The sequence below is a fragment of the Bos taurus genome, chromosome 23 (genome assembly GCF_002263795.3).
Source record: "Bos taurus isolate L1 Dominette 01449 registration number 42190680 breed Hereford chromosome 23, ARS-UCD2.0, whole genome shotgun sequence".
In the NCBI taxonomy this organism is placed as follows: Eukaryota; Metazoa; Chordata; class Mammalia; order Artiodactyla; family Bovidae; genus Bos; species Bos taurus.
This window is the reverse complement of record NC_037350.1, coordinates 30,911,927-30,934,906: the sequence shown is the minus strand read 5'-3', so window position 1 is coordinate 30,934,906 and position 22,980 is coordinate 30,911,927. Positions and strand designations below refer to the sequence as shown.

General features: G+C 37.8%; 1 protein-coding gene and 1 pseudogene across 1 annotated transcript; one reads left to right on the top strand and one right to left on the bottom strand.

The window, feature by feature from the left end:
• Window positions 1-3,220: 3,220 nt before the first annotated feature.
• OR2B2D (olfactory receptor family 2 subfamily B member 2D) lies at window positions 3,221-4,165 on the bottom strand. The gene has a single exon (NM_001390350.1). The coding sequence runs from the start codon at window positions 4,163-4,165 to the stop codon at window positions 3,221-3,223; it is 945 nt and encodes a 314-aa protein (NP_001377279.1).
• Window positions 13,244-14,173, top strand: OR2W6CP (olfactory receptor family 2 subfamily W member 6C, pseudogene; annotated as a pseudogene).

The following is a 22,980-nucleotide window of genomic DNA, read 5'->3' as shown; positions in this document are numbered from 1 at the left end:
AGTCCCAAATTTCAAGTAACTTTAAGTGTTAGGAAAAAGAGACACCTGGGAAGTTCTGCTTAAGAATGCAATGCAGTAATTTATGATAGTTCAAAGGACTGTGGGATACCCTCATGTGAGCAAGGGTAGACTCTTCACAGAGGAGGTGAGATCAATCTGAGGGACACTGAAGAACTTTCCTATATGAAAGTGTGTTTGTAAGGATTTTGTTTGTCTTTGAAGTCAACAGAATCTGAGTGTGTATTCTGTTTTGAATCAGAGAGCCCCCAACAGCATCCTCTTTGATGATTATATCAGTGCAGCTTCTTCTGCACAGGGTTTTACATTTCATATATTGGTAAATTTAAAACTTTTAGAAGAAGAATTTTTTATTGCTTGCATTTTCTTTCTCATGCAGTTAAATGTACTTGTTTCTTAGAAAACATAGTTTGAGAACATGGATCATATACTTTCTTTGCTCTTTTGTACCTTTCCTTTCTTTTTTTTTGTGGGGGGGGGGAGATGTGTTAATTTTTTTGTGTAACATATTGGATGCAGAAAAATGTCTTTTAAAAAGATAAAAGTACTCCCCTCCAAATGACTGGAAATTCACCTCCCAGGTGATCAAGTTACCTGCTCCGTGTTTGGAATTGATACTGTGCTATAACTACTTCCTGGATATCGATTTGGTTTGAGCTTGTCTTTTTTTGTGTTCGCTTTTGACATTTGACAATGTCTTTTAACTTTTCAAAAGACAATTTTTTTTTCTCCTTAAAATTTAAATTTAGATTACAAATATAATCTTCAACTGACAGTTCATTGTCAGACTTTGAGGCTTTGGACCCTGGCTCCTGGATGAATTACTCAGAAAGGAGGAGAGAAGATGACTTGCTCAGAAGCAGGGCAGAGCCATGATCCTGCAGGAGCCTGCCCACAGCCAGCAGTAGCAGCGCACCTCGGTAGAATTCCTCGCAACACATTCGGCAGAGTACTTCTCAGCTGCCTGTTGAGCCCTTTCGACAAAAAAAGAACCCTGAATTTCCATTCACCTGGATCAAGACTGCAGAAAAGGTCCCAGAAAAGACCTCAAACAGTGAGGTTGAGTTTACTTTTCCTCTTTCAACAAGCCAGACTACTAAGAACTGTGGTGCTAGAGAAGACTCTTGAGAGTCCCTTGGACTGCAAGGAGATCAAATCAGTCTATCCTAAAGGAAATCAACCCTGAATTTTACTGGAAGCACTGATGCTGAAGCTGAAGCTCCAATACTTTAGCCACCTGACGCAAGCAGGCAACTCACTGGAAAAGACCCTGAGTCAGGGAAAGGTTGAGGGCAAGAGGAGAAGGGGAAAACAGAGGATGAGATGGTTGGATGGCATCGACTCAATTGGCATGAGTCTGGGTAAACTCCAGGAGTTGGTGATGGACAGGGAGGCCTCGCATGCTGCGGTTCATGGGGTCCCAAAGAATCGGACACAACTGAGCGACTGAACTGAACTGAACTGAAATGTGAATCCTAGAACTGGTCAGTGATTTGTATGTTTAATTAAAAACAGTTGGTTTATACTGGCTTCTTAGCTCGAATTCCCTATCTGTGCTGATCAAGATGTCCTCCTTACCTCCAAATGTGGGGAGGGTACCTTTCACATGAGAGATTTGTTCTCTGTTTTCCAGGGCATAGAGGACGGTCAGAGTTTCCTTCTTGCATCTGCTGCTTCTCAGGCAACTTCAACTCAAAATAATGCCATTGTGATATTTTAGGAGGTGGCCCACCCTGAGCCCCAGTACTAGCAAGACCTCTTTATTCATTTTAACCATTAGCACAGCAGTCCTTAAAGTGCGGTCCCTGATCTGCACAACCTGAGAATTAATTAGAAATGCAATTCCTGGCCCCTCCCTCCAGACTTCCTACTTGAGAAACTCTGGGAGTGTAGGTGGGTTGACTCCCAGGGATCTTGGATTTTAAAAGCCCTCCATCTTTTAAAAGACCACCATCAAGGTGGTCTTGATGCAGGTTGAAGTTTTAAGATCCACCATGTTGTGTCAGAAAATTACACTGAGGCAGAAATGTACCTTGTTGGTACATTTTGAATACCGGTATTCAAAGGAAACATGCTAATTGTATTTTTTAGTTATTGAACTTTCTGTTTTTGTATTTAGTAGAAGAAGTAATTAGAAAAAGAAGCAGTTAAAATTACTACAGTGCAACTATTCATCAGTTCAGTTCAGTCACTCAGTTATGTCTGACTGTGACCCCATGGACCCAGCACGCCAGCTATTCATTAAATCAGCCAAAAACTGACTCAGTGTGCAAATATTTTTCTCAGCACTTTGATGAGCTCTGAAGGCCATGTGGAAGAAGAATAAATTATAATCCATGTTACCTAAGGGAGCTAACATAATAAGTTTTCCTTCTTGAACAAAGGAAGTGCATTAAACAAGCAATGAATATTGTTATATACTCTGCTAGTTTTATGAATTAGATTCTAATTGCTTCAGGGCTTAAAAGGAGACAGATAACATAGATGGTAATTGAATCATGAAAAAAAATTCCAATAAAGAGTGTGTGATTCAGATAAATAAATACAAATAAATAAATACAAATTTATTTGGTAGATGAAATAGGATAAGGTACTTCAATTTAGGATAAATGGAAAGTATAGACATGAGAAGAGATCCAGGTAAAATTGTGGAAGAAAAATCATTGTGCAAGCCAAATGTTGTTTTAATGTGGGAATAGTGTTAAAATTTAAACTATTATCATTAACTTTATATCTATAAGGGAGGGGGGGCTTTGTATGGCTTTATGGACTTCTGTTGTATCCCCTGTAATTAATAAAATATTTGTGATGTGTAAGCACATTTGAATGTGTATAAAAATGTTATGTTTCCTAAGCTTTTATTTTAGACTCACAGAAGTTTAAGACTCTTTACCAAGTATACAAACCAGTGTTATAAAGCCTGAGACTTTAAATATTTCAAGCTTATAATATTTTAGAGGATCATAATGTACCAGTTCTCAGGACTTGTGCAATGACTATAGGTAGACAGGAGGAAATAAATGCAGTTTTTTGTCAGTGACATTTTATTTGAAGAAGGTCATCATATCAGTTCTAAGAGTAGACTAAAGCAACTTGGATGGATTAAATTAAATTAAATTAGTTATTATTAAGTTAAATAATTTATTAAATTATTAAAATAAATAAACTTCAAGTTTTAACAAGGCCTATTATTTGGGTATTCCTATTTCTTGATTAAGAAAATCTTTGCAATCAGACTCTTAAATGCGCCCTTTACATCTTTGTTCCTAAGTGTGTATATAAGGGGGTTCAACATGGGTGTGATGATTCCATAGAAAAGGGATACCATCTTTCCCCGATCCTTGGAGGCAGGGGATGGTGGTTGCAGGTACATATAGATAGCAGTGCCATAAAAAAGTGACACCACTATCAAATGGGAGCCACATGTTCCAAATGCCTTTCGCCGACCTTCCACTGATTGTATTTTCAACACTGCTTGGACAATAAAAGCATATGATATCAGAATGAGTGTCACAGGTATTAGAAGGAATAGCACACTGATAAAGAATAGTTCAGCTTCATTTGCTGTTGTGTCTACACATGACAACCTGAGCAGAGCAGGAACTTCACAGAAGAAGTGATCCACTTCATTGTGGCCACAGAGTGGCATCTGCAGGGTCAAGGTGGACTGCAATACTGAGTTGCTAAAGCCACTAACCCAGGACATAGCTGCCAGCTGGAGGCAGAGCCTTTGGTGCATGATGACGGAGTAGTGGAGAGGCCGACAAATAGCTGCAAACCTATCAAAGGACATGACAGCCAGGAGGAGACATTCAGTGGAACCCAAAGCCAGGAAAATGAAAAGTTGTGCCACACAGCCGCCATAACTAATCACCTTCCTGATGCTGCGTATGTTTACCAGCATTTGTGGAACTGTACTTGTGGTGTAGCAAAGGTCCAAGAGTGAGAGATTGGTAAGAAAAAAATACATGGGGGTATGGAGCTTGGAATCCAGACGGGACACAATAATTATTGCTAGATTGCCCAGGATGGTCAAGATATAGGAAATCAGGAACACCACAAAGAGTGGAAGCTCCAGCCGTGGTCGATCTGAGAAACCTAAGAGGATGAACTCTTGGGGGGGGACACTCTCATTGATCCTATTCATGTTAAATGGTCAGCTCTTGGTTCTCTGGAATATAAAAAGTAAGTTAACAAGCACATTTATTTACTGTCAGTTTTAAGCATTTTGCTAACAATTTGTATAAACTTACAGACTGATGATATAATGTGAAAATATATTGAGAAAAATATACATATTTATCTTTCTAAGTATTTCAAGAGTTTCTATTCTTATTTAAATATATTAGTAAAATAAATTTCAAAAAATTTAAAGTAACATGTTTCTATATTCATAGAATTTATTTTATATAAAATATCAAAATTTGATCTTTTGTTATTCTGTAAATTCATTGTTCTCACTTCTTTCTACCCTGGGTACCGTCTATTAGATATATATAGACACAGTTCCTGCCATTTGAAATCTTTCTGTGAGAGTGTGCTAAGTCACTTCAGTCATGTCCAACTCTTTGCGACCTTATGGACTGTAGCCCGCCAGGCTCCTCTGTCCTTGGGATTGTCCAGGCAAGAATACTGGAGTGGGTTCCCATGCCCTCCTCCAGGGGATCTTCCCAATCTAGGGCTCAAACCCACATCTCCTGCATCTCCTTTGGCAGGTGAACTCTTTATTTTATTTTATTTTATTTTTAAACTTTACATAATTGTATTAGTTTTGCCAAATATCAAAATGAATCCGCCACAGGTATACATGTGTTCCCCATCCTGAACCCTCCTCCCTCCTCCCTCCCCATACCATCCCTCTGGGTAGGCAGGTGAACTCTTTACCCCTAGTGCCATCTATTTTCTCCTAATGCCAATGAGATTCCCTGTGTAAAAACTGTGTAAATTACAACTAATTAAAATTGTGTAAATCTCACCCCCTCCAAAAAAAAAAAAAAAGAACATGTAGAAAGTATCTAATAATGGATACAACTGAGGACATTTTTTTTTTTTTTTTTAGAAGCTCAGAATTCATATAAGATTATTTAATGATACGGAACTGGACTTAGGCTCATAGGCTGCTGCTGCTAAGTTGTTTCAGTCATGTCCGACTCTGTGCGACCCCATAGACCGCAGCCCACCAGGCTCCCCCATCCCTGGGATTCTCCAGGCAAGAACACTGGAGTGGGTTGCCATTTCCTTCTCCAATGCATGAAAGTGAAACGTGAAAGGGAAGTCGCTCAGTTGTGTCCGACTCTTCGCGACCCCATGGACTGCAGCCTACCAGGCTCCTCCATCCATGGGATTTTCTAGGCAAGAGTACTGGAGTAGCTTGCCATTGCCTTCTCCGAGGCTCATAGGCTACCTTGCCTAATTAGTTACATTACACTGGGAATGTTTCTTATCCTCTGATCTTCAAGTTCTCACTTGTGAAGGTAATCCTGCTTTTTTACCTTGTCTTGATATGAAACATATACACACATTGTTTAGTCTAGACCCTGGCCCTTAGAAACAGAGCAGTATGGATGAAAGAAGTTAGAGGGTTTCAAAGTCTCTGAGGTTGCTCAGAGAGAAGTTACTTATGGTTTATAAAACTATAAATTTTCTAAGGTTACCAATGAAAGATGACTCTGCCAGTTGAAAACTCACCTTCCTTTTTCCTCCTTAGCCCCTAAACTATCAACCCTCAAAGTAAGGATCCTAGTAACCACCTGCTGTGAAGTATAAATGTGATTTTTCAGTGAATATTGGCTGGCATAGTGCCTGGCACATAGAAACACCGTTATGTTAGTCAAAGTATGATAGTGATGTGGGAACTCTGAGACACTTTGCCCAGTCACTTCAGTCATGTCCGACTCTTTGCGATGCCATGGGCTGTAAGCCTGCCAGGCTCCTCTGTCCATAGAATTCTCCAGGCAACAATACCAGAGTGGGTTGCCATGCCCTCCTCCAGGGGATCTTCCCAACCCAGGGAACAAATCTGCATCTCCTGTGTCTCCTGCATTGCAGGCGGATTCTTTACCTCTGAGCCACACAGGAAGCCCTCCTGAGATGCTTAAAGCATCTCTGAATTTCCTAAAACTGCTGATATGTCAGTTCCACCTGCTAAACATGTATTCATCCTGAAGAAATCTTAACAGGATACTCTAAATTATTTTATTATTTTATCAATATCAGAATATAAATTTTTCATGATTATTCAGGTTCATTTGAATGTTAGCAACGTGTGTTTTAATTTTGTTCTTATTCTCGGACTACTAGTCCCCTAAAAATTGCCTTGCTCTCATTTGACAAAAACTTTGAGAAACATAGTCATAGATATAGACATAAAATGACATTCAAATATATCTCTAAATGAAAAAAAGTAGTTACTGAACATTTTTAAAATGATGATTCTATCAATTTTAAAAATCGTATTTTATACATACATACATAAAGATACCAATACATAAATTAAAAATTACCTTGAAGAATACAGAAGAAAGTGTCACTCCTAAGAAATGGGGATGGTGGAGAGTAAGCAGAATTATTTATAAATTTACCTGTTTTTTGTTCTAATTTTTAAAAAGCAGATATTATTCTTTTAACATTAAAAAAAAAAATCCTCACTTAAAATTCCACAGGCAGAAGAATCTGGTGGGCTACAGTCCATGGGGCCACAAAAAGTTGGAAACAACTGAGGGACTGAGTGCACACACACACACACACACACACTAATTTACTTGCTGTATTTAACTCTCAGACCAGCATTGCTTTGGTTTAATACTTTGATCCCCATTAGGGTGCAGATCTTTGCAAGAAAATTAATTTTTTAAACTCTTCATGTTTTTAAAAAATTATGTCCGAATCTGCAAGGATTTTTTTCTAAGGGATGGATTGTGTGGGGGCATTTTGTATTTTCTTGGCAAAAAAAAAAAATGTTGCCAAGGAATGGAGGAATCAGGTAAAACAGGATAAATGGCATCAGTAGAGAGATTTCACACAATCCATACTTTCCTTGAGTTGCACAAGTGTTGAACAGATTCCCTCTAGTCCATGTAACTGGGGTGAATGACACTCCCCAGTCTACCCAGGACTGTTGAGTTGTCTCCTACTGTGCTTACAGTTTGGTAATAGAACCACTTTCATTCTCAGTATTCCTGTTTGGATAAGGTATAGTATCTCTCTAAATGAAATACTGAAGAGTGACACAGTTCTTATATTATTGCTCAGGAGGTATCTCATCATGGAGGACATTGCATGTATTTTCTCCTCTCACAGGGACAATGTCTTTTCCTGACTGATCCTAGATAGGATGTTACTTCCTGGAACTCAGTCAAGAAAGTCCTCTCTATGGAAGATTACAGAAGAGGGAATCAGTTAATTTATTTAATCAACTGACCCTCTCCCTCTGAGATTCGCTACATACAAACATGATAAACTGTTTCTGCATCAATATGATATATTAGTTCACATATCTTGTCATATGTAATATCCTCTCATGTTCTGTAATGAGGGCACAGTAAGGGGATAACATTTATCACTCCAGCAGAAAGCACTGGAGCAGAATAAGATATAAAGATGTTGGAGCCAGAAAGTAATGAGGAGAGAAAACAGGAGGTTTCAGAGCATTGAATTCTTGTATTCTGCTTTACTCTTTTTTTTTTGTACATTCACCTGTCTTTCAAGCACACAGTAACCTCAAATATTTATCCATTCTTGAAAGTATATCTTTAGACTAAGTAGTTGGGCTATCATTTTTGCATTTTAGAAGTTTTAAGTAATTTGATTCTGATTCATATCCCCAGTGTTAGGACTGAAGTGTTTATTAACAAAACAAAAGAACAAAAACCTAGGAAGTCCTTATCTGCTTCTCTGAAATTATATCAGACAGGCTCCTGAGTATTACCTGTGGACATCTCTCTGCTGCTGCTGCTGCTAAGTCGCTTCAGTCGTGTCCGACTCTGTGCGACCCCATAGACAGCAGCCCACCAGGCTCCCCTGTCCCTGGGATTCTCCAGGCAAGAACACTGGAGTGGGTTGCCATTTCCTTCTCCAATGCATGAAAGTGAAAAGTGAAAGTGAAGTCACTCAGTTGTGTCCGACTTTTCGCATCCCCCTGGACTGCAGCCTTCCAGGCTCCTCCGTCCATGGTATTTTCCAGGCAAGAGTACTAATTGCTTGCAATTGTGGCTAATTCCTGAAAGGCCACTGAGAAGATTCCTCTGCTTTTGAGTAAACATACATTGCCAGAATCTCAAGATACTGTTTATCTCATTTTGAGTAGCATTCAAGAGGGCAGCAGAAGAAAACATTTGAATTATGAGAGATATCAAGGAGATTAGAAAGGGAATATAACTGGGTTAATACAGATGTTATTGGAAGTTGATAGAAGGAGAGAAGTTTAGAAAGCTGCTGATGAGATATTAATAAATTTTATCTGTGATGTATTAATCTTATATCTATCATCTCTCTACTGAATTCTCTTATCCCATATCTGACTTTGAACATTCAAAAAGGTAAAGTTCAACAGTCTTGGAAGCATCATTTTAAGCTACACTATGGAAGGAGCCTTGAGATGATAGAAGTAACAAGAATTTTAGTCCCCAAATAGCCAGTAAATCATTGTATAACTGAGCAAGTTATTAAATAGCTTTGGATATCAGTTTTACCTTCAGTAAGACTATGGGCATGATATTTTTCTTTTAGCACAAAAACTGTTTACTGTTACATTTTCTCAAATTATTTCATATCCCTATGAGGTAGGCTTCCAAATACCACATAGATACCATATTTTTGCAGGAGTAAAAAGATGAACATGCTAATGTTAGTCAAAGTATGATAGTGATGTGGGAACTCAAAGCACTTTGCCCAGTTACTTCAGTCCTGTCCGACTCTTTGCCACCAATGGACTGTAGCCCACCAGGCTCCTTTGTCCATGGGGATTCTCCAGGCAAGTATACTGGAGTGGGTTGCCATGCCCTCCTCCAGGGGATCTTCCCAACCCAGGACTCAAACCCAGGTCTCCCACACTATAGGTGGATTCTTTACTGTCTGAGCCACCAGAGAAGCCCAAAAGGATGAATGATAGGAGTAATTTTTCACACGGCTAATACATTGTAAGTTGGCTCATCAATATGAGGAAATTTGCCAAAAATTTTTTCCATTTTATTAAAGATTAAACTTTCAGGCAGAAACTGAATTTATATTTTTAGAGAAATTACTTTCCTCAGGTCCTGGAGCTAGTAAATAACAGACTAAAGATTAGAACCTAAAGCCGACCTGCTCTAAAGTTCTTATTTCCCATAGATTTTACGGATATGTTCAAAATATATTTGTATAAAAAATATTTGAACATATTTGTACATAATATATAATATAATTTGTATGTACATATGTAATTTATACTTAAAATATATAATGATATAAAATATAAACTATATCACATATAAAATATATACTTACACATAATATATAAAAAAGTTTTTAGAAGCTGAAGCTGGATAAAATCAGATTTTTCCTAACAGATAAGTTGTTGGTCTTTGCTGAGATCTGAAATATAAACAGTCCATGAAATGCATGCTTAGAATACTCAAATTTTAGTGTCATTTTATTTAGTAATTTTTTGAAATATATTCTACTTACCTCCATCTTAAACATTGGCGATAGATCAATTTTATGTCCACAAAGACTTGAGTTCGAAATAGGGCTAATTTAAAGTGCACAGATAAAATGTCATCTTCATATGCTATGTAGTTGTATAACTGATTTGATGAAATTCATTCAGCTTCTTTTAGTTACACTAAAAATGTAGCAAGTCATGATGTCTCCATTCAGAGTTAACTGGAAGATAAGAATGAAGTATTACAGCTGATCTGAATGGTGTTCTGGCATCACTTGTAATTAGTACACGAATTGCTATTTTGATTTTTTTTTCCAACTAGTTTTTCAAAATGGATGATCAATACTGGTATTTGCTTTGGTCTCTGGCAGAAATCTCAAACACTGAATTGCAAAAAGTCTTCCCTCATAGTTTATAGCAATTAACCACATACCCAGTGGGAAGAGAGAAGGAGGAGAGCTTTACGAAGAGACATTCCTCTTTCATCTTTGATTTGCTCAGCAAACCTTTTCTCCAGGGACTTAATCCTAAACTTTGTCTAACAAAATGACAGAGGGGACTAAAATATCTTTCAAAGACAGTTTGGACTTTCTGCTATTGAATTGGAATTCATTTTCCAGTCTAAAGTGACTTACTTATTTCTCTCAGGAAGAAATTTTTATTCTATATGTAAATTTGCTGAGAACCCATCTGAGTTTATGCTACCAAACCTTTGATTTGGGTATCAGAAAATAGACCTTAATTTATTTTATCTTAAGAAAATTGCTTAACTTGGTTTATAACACATTTTACGTAAAGCAGTTTTAAAGAATTTATGTAGAACCAATATATTCTATATTTTTTATAGAGTTTTAAAATTTCCAGGTTGAGTAACCAAGTTCTTCTTCAGCTCACGATTATATAGATTGTCTTGTAAGATTTAAATGTTTTATATTATAGTATTTATTCTGGCCAAAATATTATATTTTTATTTTAATTATTCAAGTTCTTTTCAATTTCTTTTCCAGGTGAGTAGATTTAGAAGACATATATTTATAATTCAGAAAAAAAGATTATGATTTTAACAAACATGGGGAAAACCCACAAATATCCCAATAGGAAAGCAATTATATGAATAGACAATTTGTTGTTGTTGTTCAGTCACCAAGTTGTGTCCAACTCTTTGCGATTTAGAATAGCAAATCCAAATAAACAAGACATATAAGAAAGTGTGGCCAAATTCTCAAATAGAGAAAGAGATATTAAAATGATGATGATAAAGCTCTTCATATTCACCAGACTGGAAGCAAAAGAAGAATTTAATTTTATTGCCAATGAGAATGAAGGAAAAGTGCTACTCACAGATTACTGGTGGAAATTCAAAGTGTCACAAGTTTTCCTGGGGAAAATATGGCAATGGTTTCTAAAAACTACATAAACTCTCAATCTAGTGCTGTTATTTGCAGGAATCATTCCCCTAAAAAGGACAAATGAACAATAATATTTAATGCAGAAATGTTTTAATAACCAATGACAAAGAAAAATATAGGGTCTTTTGATAAGAAATTTACTAGATAATATATTCACAGAATGGAAAGTGTTCATTCATCTGAAACAAGGAATTATAGCACTAACACGTCTTGGAGATGTTTTCTTGAGGTTTTGCTGAATGAGGAAATCAAAAATGCTGAAACAAATACATTACATGGTTCTACTTTTATAAAACAATAACTTAAGACACTGAAATATGATTTTATTATGTTTTGTGTGTCTGCATGAGATTACATGAGAAAATATCTAGTTTTTTTTTTTTAAGAATAATAAGAATGACTAATTCTTAATTAATATTATTATGTAATTAACAGTAGCTTGAATAATCTGGAAAGGGGCAGAAGGTAATATCTAGAGGAAGATGGGGCATGAAGTAAAGCTAGAAAAGAAACAAATTGAGACTTTGTGTATATTTAAAAGTTTTTAAAATTAATGACACTGGTTACTTCTCTACACAAGAGTAGGAGTAAGGTTGAGGATAGTTAGGGGACAAATTGAACTAGGGTATGAATTGTACTTATAGTTTTTTGTGTGTGTTTTTTTTTTAACAGATTGCATGAATCACAAGATGGAATCAAGATTGCTGGGAGAAACATCAACAACCTCAGATATGCAGATGGTATCACTTTAATGGCAGAAAGGAAAGACAGAATGGCAGAAATTAAAGAGCCTCTTGATGAAGGTGAAAGAGGAGAATGAAAAAGCTGGCTTAAAACTCAACATTCAAAAAACTAAATTCTTGGCATCTGGTTCTATCACTTCATGACAAATAGAAGGGGAAAATGTGGAAACAGTGTCAGATTTCATTTTATTGGGCTCCAAAATCACTGCAGACAGTGACCGCAGCCATGAAATTAAAAGATGTTTGCTCCTTGGAAGAGTAACTATGACAAACCTAGATACTGTATTAAAAAGTAGAGACATCACTTCACTAACAAAGGTCCATATAGTCAAAGCTACGGTTTCTTCAGTAGTCATGTATGGATGTGACAGTTGGACTATAAAGAAGGCTGAGCACCGAAGAATTAATGATTTTGAACTGTGGTGCTGGAGAAGACTCTTGAGAGTTCCTTGGACAGCAAGAAGATCTAACCAGTCAATCTTAAAGGAAATCAACCCTGAATACTCATTGGAAGCACTGGTGCTGAAGCTGAAGCTCCAATACTTTGGCCACCTGATGCAAAGAGCTGACTTATTGGAAAAGACCCTGATGCTGGGAAAGTTTGAGGGCAAGAGGAGAAGATGGTTGGATGAGAGGATGAGATGGCTGGATGGTTGGATGGCATCACTGACTCAATGGACATGATTTTGAGTAAATTCCTTGAGATAGTGAAGGACAGAGAAGCCTGGCATGCTGTAGTTCATGGAGTTGCAAAGAGTCAGACATGACTTACTGACTGAACAACAACAAAAATAATGCTAAAATAATAAAGGCTTAGTTAAAATATTCTTCTTGGAAAATTCTCTTATTCCTCATTGTTATATTTGGCTATACTTCAGGTAGCTTACAGTGAACAATGTGAGATTTGTGATCTCTGAAGAAGATTTAGCTTCAGGACCAGGAACCAGGCTTGATCACTCAAGAACTTTTGTGCAGCAGAGTTTTATTAAACTGAAAAACTTACAGAGAAAGCTTCTGACATAGACATCAGACAGTGGACGGAGGGTGCCCCACTTGCTAATCTTATCAAGGACTTATATATTTTTATCAGACCCATTCCCACAACATAAATCTTAAAATTAACAAGATTAGAACTAACAGTAGAAAGGTCTCACCAGACCCACTCCCACAACATTTAAATGATAAGATTAGTTAGAAGGTTCTCAAGAAGGAGAAACATGTCCTCAAGCAGGATACATTGTTGTTATATAATCATTGGTACTCAGTTTAAGGAAAAGCATATCTTTGAGAAAGACGAATTGTTTTGTTGCGCAATCACCAGCTCTGTCCTTTCCTCCTTGAGAATTTCAGATCCCTCTCTCCTCCTCTGGGACCCTGGACTTCTCTTATCAACCTACCTAGGAATTGACTCTCACTTCCATTTCGGACAATACAACACAAGTACTTTTGAAGGCTTCATCCTGGTGGGCTCCTCTGATTGTCCCCACCTAGAGCTGATCCTCTTTGTGGTTGTCCTCACTTTTTATCTGCTGACTCTTCTTGGCAACATGACCATCATCTTGCTTTCAGTTGTGGATTCCCGGCTGCACACACCGGTGTATTTCTTTCTGGCCAACCTCTCATTCCTAGATGTGTGCTTCACCACAGGTTCCATCCCTCAGATGCTCTACAACCTTCAGGGTGCAGATAAGACCATCAGCTATCTGGGCTGTGCCATCCAGCTCTACTTCGTCCTGGCTCTGGGAGGGGTGGAGTGTGTTCTCCTGGCTGTCATGGCGTATGACCGCTACGCTGCAGTCTGCAAACCCCTGCACTACACTGTTATCATGCACCCGCGTCTCTGTGGGCAGCTGGCTTCAGTGGCATGGTTGAGTGGCTTTGGCAATTCTCTCATAATGGCACCCTAGATGTTGATGCTACCTCGCTGTGGGCACCGGCGGGTGGACCACTTTCTCTGTGAGATGCCAGCACTAATTGGCATGGCCTGTGTAGATACCATGACCCTTGAGGCACTGGCATTTGCCTTGGCAATCTTTATCATCCTGGCACCACTCATCCTCATCCTCGTCTCTTATGGTTATATTGCACGAGCTGTGCTAAGGATCAAGTCAGCTGCCGGGCGAAAGAAAGCCTTCAACACCTGTAGCTCCCACCTCATTGTTGTCTCTCTCTTCTATGGTACTATTATATACATGTACCTCCAGCCAGCAAACACTTATTCCCAGGACCAGGGCAAGTTCCTTACTCTTTTCTGCACAATAGTCACTCCCAGTGTTAACCCCCTAATCTATACACTGAGAAACAAAGATGTTAAAGAGGCCATGAAGAAGGTACTAGGGAAGGGAGAGGCAGAAGTAGAGTAAAAAGTCATCAAATCTGGGGACTGTCTTTTGATCCACCTTCTATATACACTGTCAGACCTAGCAAATAAAGGAGTGTTCTGACATTACAGACTGAGAAGGGACTTAATGAGATGCGGGAATTCAATGGTTTGGCTAGGTTGAGAAAGTGCAAATTCCTTAGCTGACCATCACTTGTATTTCTCTCAAGTCCTTCTAAGTCAAGGATTCATCACTAGGAGGTCTCCAATACAGGATCAGACAGTGACCTACATTTGCAAAATACTAGCCATGAATGTAGACACCAGGCATTTTTGTACCTATTTCAGCTTCCAACACAATGATTTGTACTGAATAAGTCTTCATTATGGGATTCCCTGGGACTTCCCTGGTGGCTCAGACGGTAAAGCGTCTGCCTATAATGCGGGAGACCCGGGTTCAATCCCTGGGTCGGGAAGATCTGGAGAAGGAAATGGCAGCCCACTCCAGTATTCTTGCCTGGAAAATCCCATGGATGGAGAAGCCTGTTAGGCTACAGTCCATGGGGTCACAAAGAATCAGACACGACTGAGCAACTTCACTACATGGGATTCCCTGGTGGCTCAGATGGTAAAGAATCTGCCTGCAATGCAGGAGACCTTAGTTCAATTCCTGGGTTGGGAAGATCCTCTGGAGAAGAAAATAGCAACCCACTCCAGTATTCTTGCTTCCAAGGGTGGAGGAGTCTGGCAGACTACAGCCCATAGAGTAGCAAAGAGTTGAACAGAGTGACTTAATTTTCACTTTCAGGTCCTCAATATATGTGAAAAGAATGAACTTAGAATTAGTGAAGAAAAATTCCTAGAAATTTCAAGTGTGCTTTTATAGTGCGAAATGCCACAATAAGATGAACGCTGGGGAACTGTTGGGATATTTATGATTGGGTATTTTCTGGATGCTGAATGTTTCACAGTTACATTAATAATTGCAGTACCTCTTCCCTGGTGGCTCAGACGGTAAAGCATCTGCCTACAATGTGGGAGACCTGGGATCGATCCCTAGGATGGGAAGATCCCCTGGAGAAGGAAATGGCAAACCACCCCAGAACTCTTGCCTAGAAAACCCCATGGACAGAGGAGCCTGGTAGGCTACAGTCCATGAGGTCGCAGAGAGTCAGACACAACTGAGCAACTTCACTTTCACTTTCACCAGTTGTAAGGAAAATATATTTCACCCTTAAAGGCAAGCATGTTTCTTCAGACTTGAAATGTTGTCAATCAGATAAATCCCATCTCATAACCTAGGAAAACATACATGATGTTAGAATTTCATGAAAAGTGCTTAAGGTTCCAAAATTTGGGAGCATGGCCAGTGTTATCATTAGGAACTGGATAGAGCATGGGTTTAGCAAGTTCTCATTTAAGCCCACCCAAAAATATTTAAGAAAGCTTAGATTCACCTAGAGGCCCTAGAAAAATGCCAAATAGCTAATAAATTTTTCTCAAAGCATATCATTTTTAGACATAAAGTGAATATTTTCCTATTTTGAGCACTAACTCTTATACTTTGTCCAAATAGATTAGTTTTTATTTTAGATTAATTATGGCTTATAAAAATGAGTTGCAGGTTTCATTTTTATTATTCCTATAAGAAGTAGAAAAATCAGAATATAATTGATTCTTCCTAATTTATAAACTAAGTGAAAGGTGATACTAAGCCATGATGATATTTACTAAGGACATTATTAATGCTGCCCATGTACTGAATATAAATATTCCTGGTTTAGCATTTCTCATGTCTTTCACTGAAAACAACTTATAGTATGTGTCCTATTGCCATGAAAATATACTATATGTTGCATGCATGCTATGTCACTTCAGTCATGTCCATCTCTGTGCAACCCAATGTACTGCAACCTGCCAGGCTCCTCTGTCCATGGGATTCTCCAGGCAAGAATACAGGAGTGGGTTGCCATGCCCTTCTCCAGGAGATCTTCATGACTAAGGGTATATATAAAATATCCTTTTAGAATCAACCCCTATTGAACAATGATAAAAATTAATTTTTTATCTCATCTGTATACTATTTAGATATGCATTACTCTAGAGTCAATAATATCTTGAAGTGGAGGCAAGAAATCAAGATACAGAGTACAAATCTCTATGAATATATCGATTTTGGAAGCTCCCTATGGAATTCTCACCTAATACTTTTCAAATTTTCCCTTTTTTCCCCTATAAGTAACAATTTTCACAGCACTCTTCTCAGGAAAATTTAGAATCACTATTATAGATTATAAGGAATATTGAGTGTCATATCTCAAAGGGAAAACTTCCCTGTGTCCTTAATTACATTATGATGGTCCAGAGTCACCTTGTACTTAATTTATAATGTAGTTTTAAAAGTTTACTTAGTTTACTTATTTACATATGAAGTAGGAATAATCAACTGTATTCTAATTGTTCTGCTATCTCCTAGGAATAACAGAATTTCTCTGTAATAAAAATAGAAATGTTTCATTTTCATCCTCTATAGATTCTTCCTTTCACTAAACTGTGCTTTATAGACTGATCTCTCACATAGAGCAAGTAGAAATGAACATCAAGATTCATTCATTGTGCACAATTGTTTTTCTCTTAGCTACGGTGCTTAAACTTCCTCCAAGAGAAATAAATATTATACATATGCTTGTGTATGTGTGTGTATATATATATACATGTTTATACTCACTGTGATTTTAAATTAAAAGCCATGAGAAGACAATAAATGCTTATTAATCAGATTATCAGATCACTTTTCATCTTGTTATTTTTGTATGCCCTGGGATTTTGTGGTTATTTCTTACACAGTAATTCTGAAAATAGATAACTGATACAATTTTATGACTCATTTTATAAGGTCACCATAATTTGGGTAACAAATCTGACAAAGACATTACAAGAAAGGAAAATTACAGATAGATGGCTCATGAAAACACATACAAAAATCCTAAACAGTCATTAGCAAATTTAATCTAGTGTTACATAGAAAGTATAAAATATTGTCAACATGTAGGGTTTATCACAGGAATAGAGTGATATAACATTTGAAAATCAGTGATATATGTCAATTTTTTTAAATTCGAAAGAAAACCTATACATTCAGTCAAATCATTTGATAAAATTAAATACCCATTTCATAGTGTATCTCCAGTTTTCTAAAATACTCTGTGAATTTTAAAAAGTTTTAACTTCTCTATGTCTCAGTTTCCACATCAACAAAATGAAGATAAAAGTGTGGCTATTTTAAAGGGTGTTGTTGAGGTTAGTGAGCACCAATGAGATATTATTGCTATTATTATTAAACTCTGCAGATTCTTTCCCATTTCCAGGTCCTTGTTAGCTGGGCATTATTTTTAATTTTTTTATTTTAAAGACTACTGACATTTTTTGGTTTATTTATCTTCGTCTGTTCAGCAAAATAAAGACTTGTCTATATTCATATTTTCTAATTTGTTTGGTCTTCTATTTTCTTTTTAAACTACTATTTCCTTTAAATTACTCATTATAAGAATTTGTGAAAACAAAAAAGGAATTTCTACACTAAAATGAGCATTTTTCCTCTGACTAATCTCACCTTCATGCCCACTCGGATGTGAGCTCTGTTACTGGTTTGTGAAGTCCTGAGTTATTATACATTTTGAGGGGGATTAAATCTTAATTTGTTTTCCTTTTCTTGTTTTACTTGATGAGCTTTCCTTCTTCCACAGATATCAGCCTCTATTCCCTATGGATTGTCCATGTTAAGCGTCTAATAAGTGTCTCTCTTTATTTTCTTCATTCTCATATAATCCTATGCTGCTGCTGCTAAGTAGCTTCAGTCGTGTCCAACTCTGTGTGACCTCATAGATGGCAGCCCACCAGGCTCCCCCATCCCTGGGATTCTCCAGGCAAGAACACTGGAGCGGGTTGCCATTTCCTTCTCCAAGGCATGAAAGTGAAAAGTGAAAGTGAAGTCACTCAGTCGTGTCTGACTCTTCATGACTCCATGGACTGCAGCCTACCAGGCTCCTAAGTCCATAGGATTTTCCAGGCAAGAGTACTGGAGTGGGGTGCCATTGCCTTCTCCGCATATAATCCTATATAGGCATATAATATCTAAAATCATATTTAGAGCATTTCAGTCATTTTTTATATACTTAAGATTATGCTGAGGACTTGCCTGGAGGCTCAGTGGTAAAGAAATCTCCTGCCAATTCAGGAGACATGGGTTGGATCCCTGATCCGGGAGGATCCCACATGCTGCAGAGCCACTAAGCCCATGCACCACAACTATTGAGCCTCTACTCTAAAGCCCCGGAGCTGCAACTCCTGAGTCCACCCTACCACAACTAGTGAAGTCTGTGCTCTAGAACCCGTGCTCTACAACAAGAGAAGTCACCGTAGGGAGAAGCCCGTGCACCGCAAAAGAGTAGCCCCTGTTCTCCCCAACTAGAGAAAAGCTTGTGGCAGCAACAAAGACCAGCACAGCCAAAATAACTTTTCTTTTTGAAAGATTATGTCATCTAATCTTTCTTGCATGTTTATTTTCTTACTCAGTAATATTGCTGGTAAATCACTGGTGTAGATTATTATTCAGTCAATTCTTCGAGGGAGTAAGTTTTTCTCTGTCTTTGGCTGTTTCAAACATTGTTACAATAAAACTCCCTGTTCCTGTGTCTTTCAGTTCAGTTCAGTTCAGTCGCTCGACCCCATGAATCGCAGCATGCCAGGCCTCCCTGTCCATCACCAACTCCCGGAGTTCACTCAAACTCACGTCCATCGAGTCAGTGATGCCATCCAGCCATCTCATCCTCTGTCTTTATATACTGTTGATTTAATCCATAGGATAAATTTTCGTGAATGCGATAGATAGGTTGATGGATATTAACTGTCCTATTTATTTCTAAAAATCTAGTGACACTTTCTGAGAGTCAGAATTTCTGAGAGTAGCCATTTTCCTTCAGCAATTTCTGAGAGTAGCCATTTTCCTTCAGCAAAGTTAAGACTGGGAGTTACTGCTGGTTACATTTTTTTTTTCAGTCTAGTAAGTGATCATCATAATTACTTTAATATATTTCTCTGATTATTTGGAAATATAAAATCTCATACAGATTTGCTGTTCTGAGTTGTATGTTCATATTATTTGACATTTTTCAACTGTGTTATTTGTATTTTTTCTTAGACATTGTAAAAACTTTTTGTATTGTAGATACTAGCTTTTCTCATAATTACAGATGTTTTTCATGTGTTTACTCATACGAAAAATTCTTTTGGAACCTCATAGCACAACATATAAGAATAAATCCTGGAAAGAAGAGACTAGAAAAATATGAATCATTTTTAAAATGTTGCCCTGACCCCAAATCTAGGAAACTAGATTAAACCAAAGAGAGCTTCTTAACTAAGCCTAGAAATGCCAGATACTAAATAAGAATCTATGAAAAAAAATGATACAAACATTTGGATATAATAAATAAAACTTCTTTATGTAAATATAGGTAATAAAAATATTTCTATGGTTTACTATATAGAAATTGACCTCAGACAGAATTTCAGTTTTCTTTTCTATGTGACTTCACTAACTTAGCTTACAAAAAAAAAAAAAAAACGAACTCCCAATTTGATAGCACAAAATCCAAACATTTGATAAAGCATTTTAATCTCTATCGTCATTCTTTTTTGTCTTGGAAAAAGTTGAGACAGTCTCTAGAGAAAGGGTATTGTGGAGTAAATCTAAGCTAAAAACGAAATGCCACTTCATGGAGAGCTAGCTCCTCCCTGTCTCCTCCCATTGGATATCATGATCAATTACCATTAAACATAGGAGAATTGCTGCTTTCCCTTAAGCCAGAGCACACACCAACATTAACAGAAAAAGTTTCCTATCCTCATTTATTTTGCAAATCTGGTGAGGAAAATTCTGAAAATAGCAGTTACTACCATAATACTTTGTAATGAGATGCTGGAAAAATCTATTCTGATTGACTGAAAGATTTTATTCCTATTCTTCTATTTTCTGAGTTAATCCAGAATGGAGAGCTCATAATTTGCCACTTAAAGACTGCAACAAAGGATTGAACAAACTTAATCATATCCATTTTATAACTGAATAGCTTATGAAGAGGCTGTTAACTCCCCATGCTTCTAATTAGTGCTATTAGAATTCAAAGGTTCTTGGACACATACAGACACACAAATCATCCTATTGCCAGTGCTTAAAATGAAGGTATGTAGAACACTTTTCTAAAAATGATTCTGTAAAACACATTGAAATTTGGGTATTCTGAGCGCTCAGCTTATGAAGTGTTTTAGCATTATATTTTAGAAAAATTTGACTCAACCTCTTAATTTCATTATTTGTTTATAACACTACTTTGCATATATTTGTTATCTCTACTGAAAATTAAAATTTTAGAGTAGAACAGTCTTGTATTCTAATCTTCAGTCTGTTCAGTTCAGTTCAATTCAGTCTCTCAGTCGTGTCCGACTCTTAGCGACCGCATGAACTGCAGCACACCAGGCCTCCCTGTCCATCACCCACTCCCAGAGTTTACCCAAACTCAAGTCCATCGAGTCAGTGACACCATCCAGCCATCTCATCCTCTGTCATCCCCTTCTCTTCCTGCCCCCAATCCCTCCCAGCATCAGGGTCTTTTCCAATGAGTCAACTCTTTGCATCAGGTGGCCAAAGTATTGGAGTTTCAGCTTTAGCATCAGTCCTGTGGTACATATATGCGGGGAGCGAGCTCCGCCTCTGGCAAAGGTCATGAGGAAGGAGGCTTGGCATACGCAAAGGCGGGATCAAGCCTCAGGAGTCTCCCTGGAAATTCTCGAGCAATCTACCCCCAAAACCAGAGTCTGCCTACTTTCTGCTTTGTGCTTTCACCTACACCTCTGACTTTACGGGGGGCTGTCCCCCACTACCTCTCTGAAAAAAGAGTTAGCTTATAGCTCCAGTTAATAATTCCTGGGTGTGACAGTGTTTCAACCTACAAACTCCCTTGGAAGTCCTCTAGCCTGCCTGAATAGGTTTTTCCGGCCACATGTGATTGCTCAGAGCCTCCAAACTGTGAGAGGCATGAGATGTTCTAAACTGTCTAAATACAGATTCCTTTGAGCAGTCAAAAGATTGATTAGAAATTGTATTGGTGAAGGGATTTTCACTTGTTGGGCCAATGTTTGCTGCTAAGTCTCCATATCCCTTACCTGCTGTGTCCCTGGCAGTGTATTGATTAATATAATTGGTTTAAATAGTAGCTTTAATGTTTGTAACCTGGGACCCTTGAATTAATTCTTTTTCTTGTTATAGCCCACCACACCTTTGCTCTGTAGGAATGCAACTTTATCTAATGCTTTTTGGAGGCTGGCGCCTGACTTTAGAATAATCACCTTTAGAGAAAAAGGCCTCCGGGCCAGAAGATGATGCAAATCACCTAAACTTTTGCATATGATAAGTTTGCAGGAAGAAAGCCTGGCTTACTGCATGACTCTACCCCTTCCCCCATTATCCTCTATGCATAACTTAAGGTATAAAAACTACTTTGGAAAATAAAGTGTGGGCCTTGTTCACCGAAACTTGGTCTCACCATGTCGTTCTTTCTCTTACCTTCTGGCTGAATTATTCAGCCTCTTTTCTCCACTGAATTTCCTCACTGAGCTATCCTTATTTCAGCCTCTTTTCTTCACTGAATTTTCCTACTGAGCTATCCTCATTCTATTACTCTTTATATCCTTAATTAACATTTAATTAAGCAATTGTTTCCTGATCTTCGCCTACGCCGTCTCTCCTTCGAATACCCTGGTTCAGCCGGGGCTGGTCCCCGGCACATATACACAGTGGAGTATTACTCAGCCATTAAAAAGAATTCATTTGAATCAGTTCTAATGAGGTGGATGAAACTGGAGCCTATTATACAGAGTGAAGTAAGCCAGAAGGAAAAACACCAATACAGTATACTAACGCATATATATGGAATTTAGAAAGATGATAACAATAACCCTGTGTACGAGACAGCAAAAGAGACACTGATGTATGGAACAGTCTTATGGACTCTGTGGGAGAGGGAGAGGGTGGGAAGATTTTGGAGAATGGCATTGAAACATGTAAGATATCATGTATGAAACGAGATGCCAGTCCAGGTTCAATGCACGATACTGGATGCTTGGGGCTAGTGCACTGGGACGACCCAGAAGGATGGTATGGGGAGGGAGGAGGGTTCAGGATGAGGAGCACATGTATACCGGTGATGGATTCATTTTGATATTTGGCAAAACTAATACAATTATGTAAAGTTTAAAAATAAAATAAAATTTAAAAGTAAAAAAAAAAAAAAAAAAAGAACACCCAGGACTGATCTCCTTTAGGATGGACTGATTGGATCCCCTTGCAGTCCAAGGGACTCTCAAGAGTCTTCTCCAACACCACAGTTCAAAAGCATCAATTCTTCTGTGCTCAGCTTTCTTCACAGTCCAACTGTCACATCCATACATGACCACTGGAAAAACCATAGTCTTGACTGGACTGAACTTTGTCGGTAAAGTAATGTCTCTGCTTTTTTATATGCTGTCTAGGTTGGTCACAACTTTCCTTCCAAGGAGTAAGCGTCTTTTAATTTCATGGCTGCAATCACCATCGGCAGTGATTTTATGTATGTACTAACTTGAGAAAATGACCTCTCTGAGCTTTCTAACTCAAATTTCTGCCCAAATTAATCTCTCGTGAAATGCAAACAAAACTTCTATCTCTGGTCTAAACTAACTTACAATGTTGTATGAAAAAAATTATATAATAATTTAATAATAAATTATTATGTATTCTTATGCTCCAGCAAG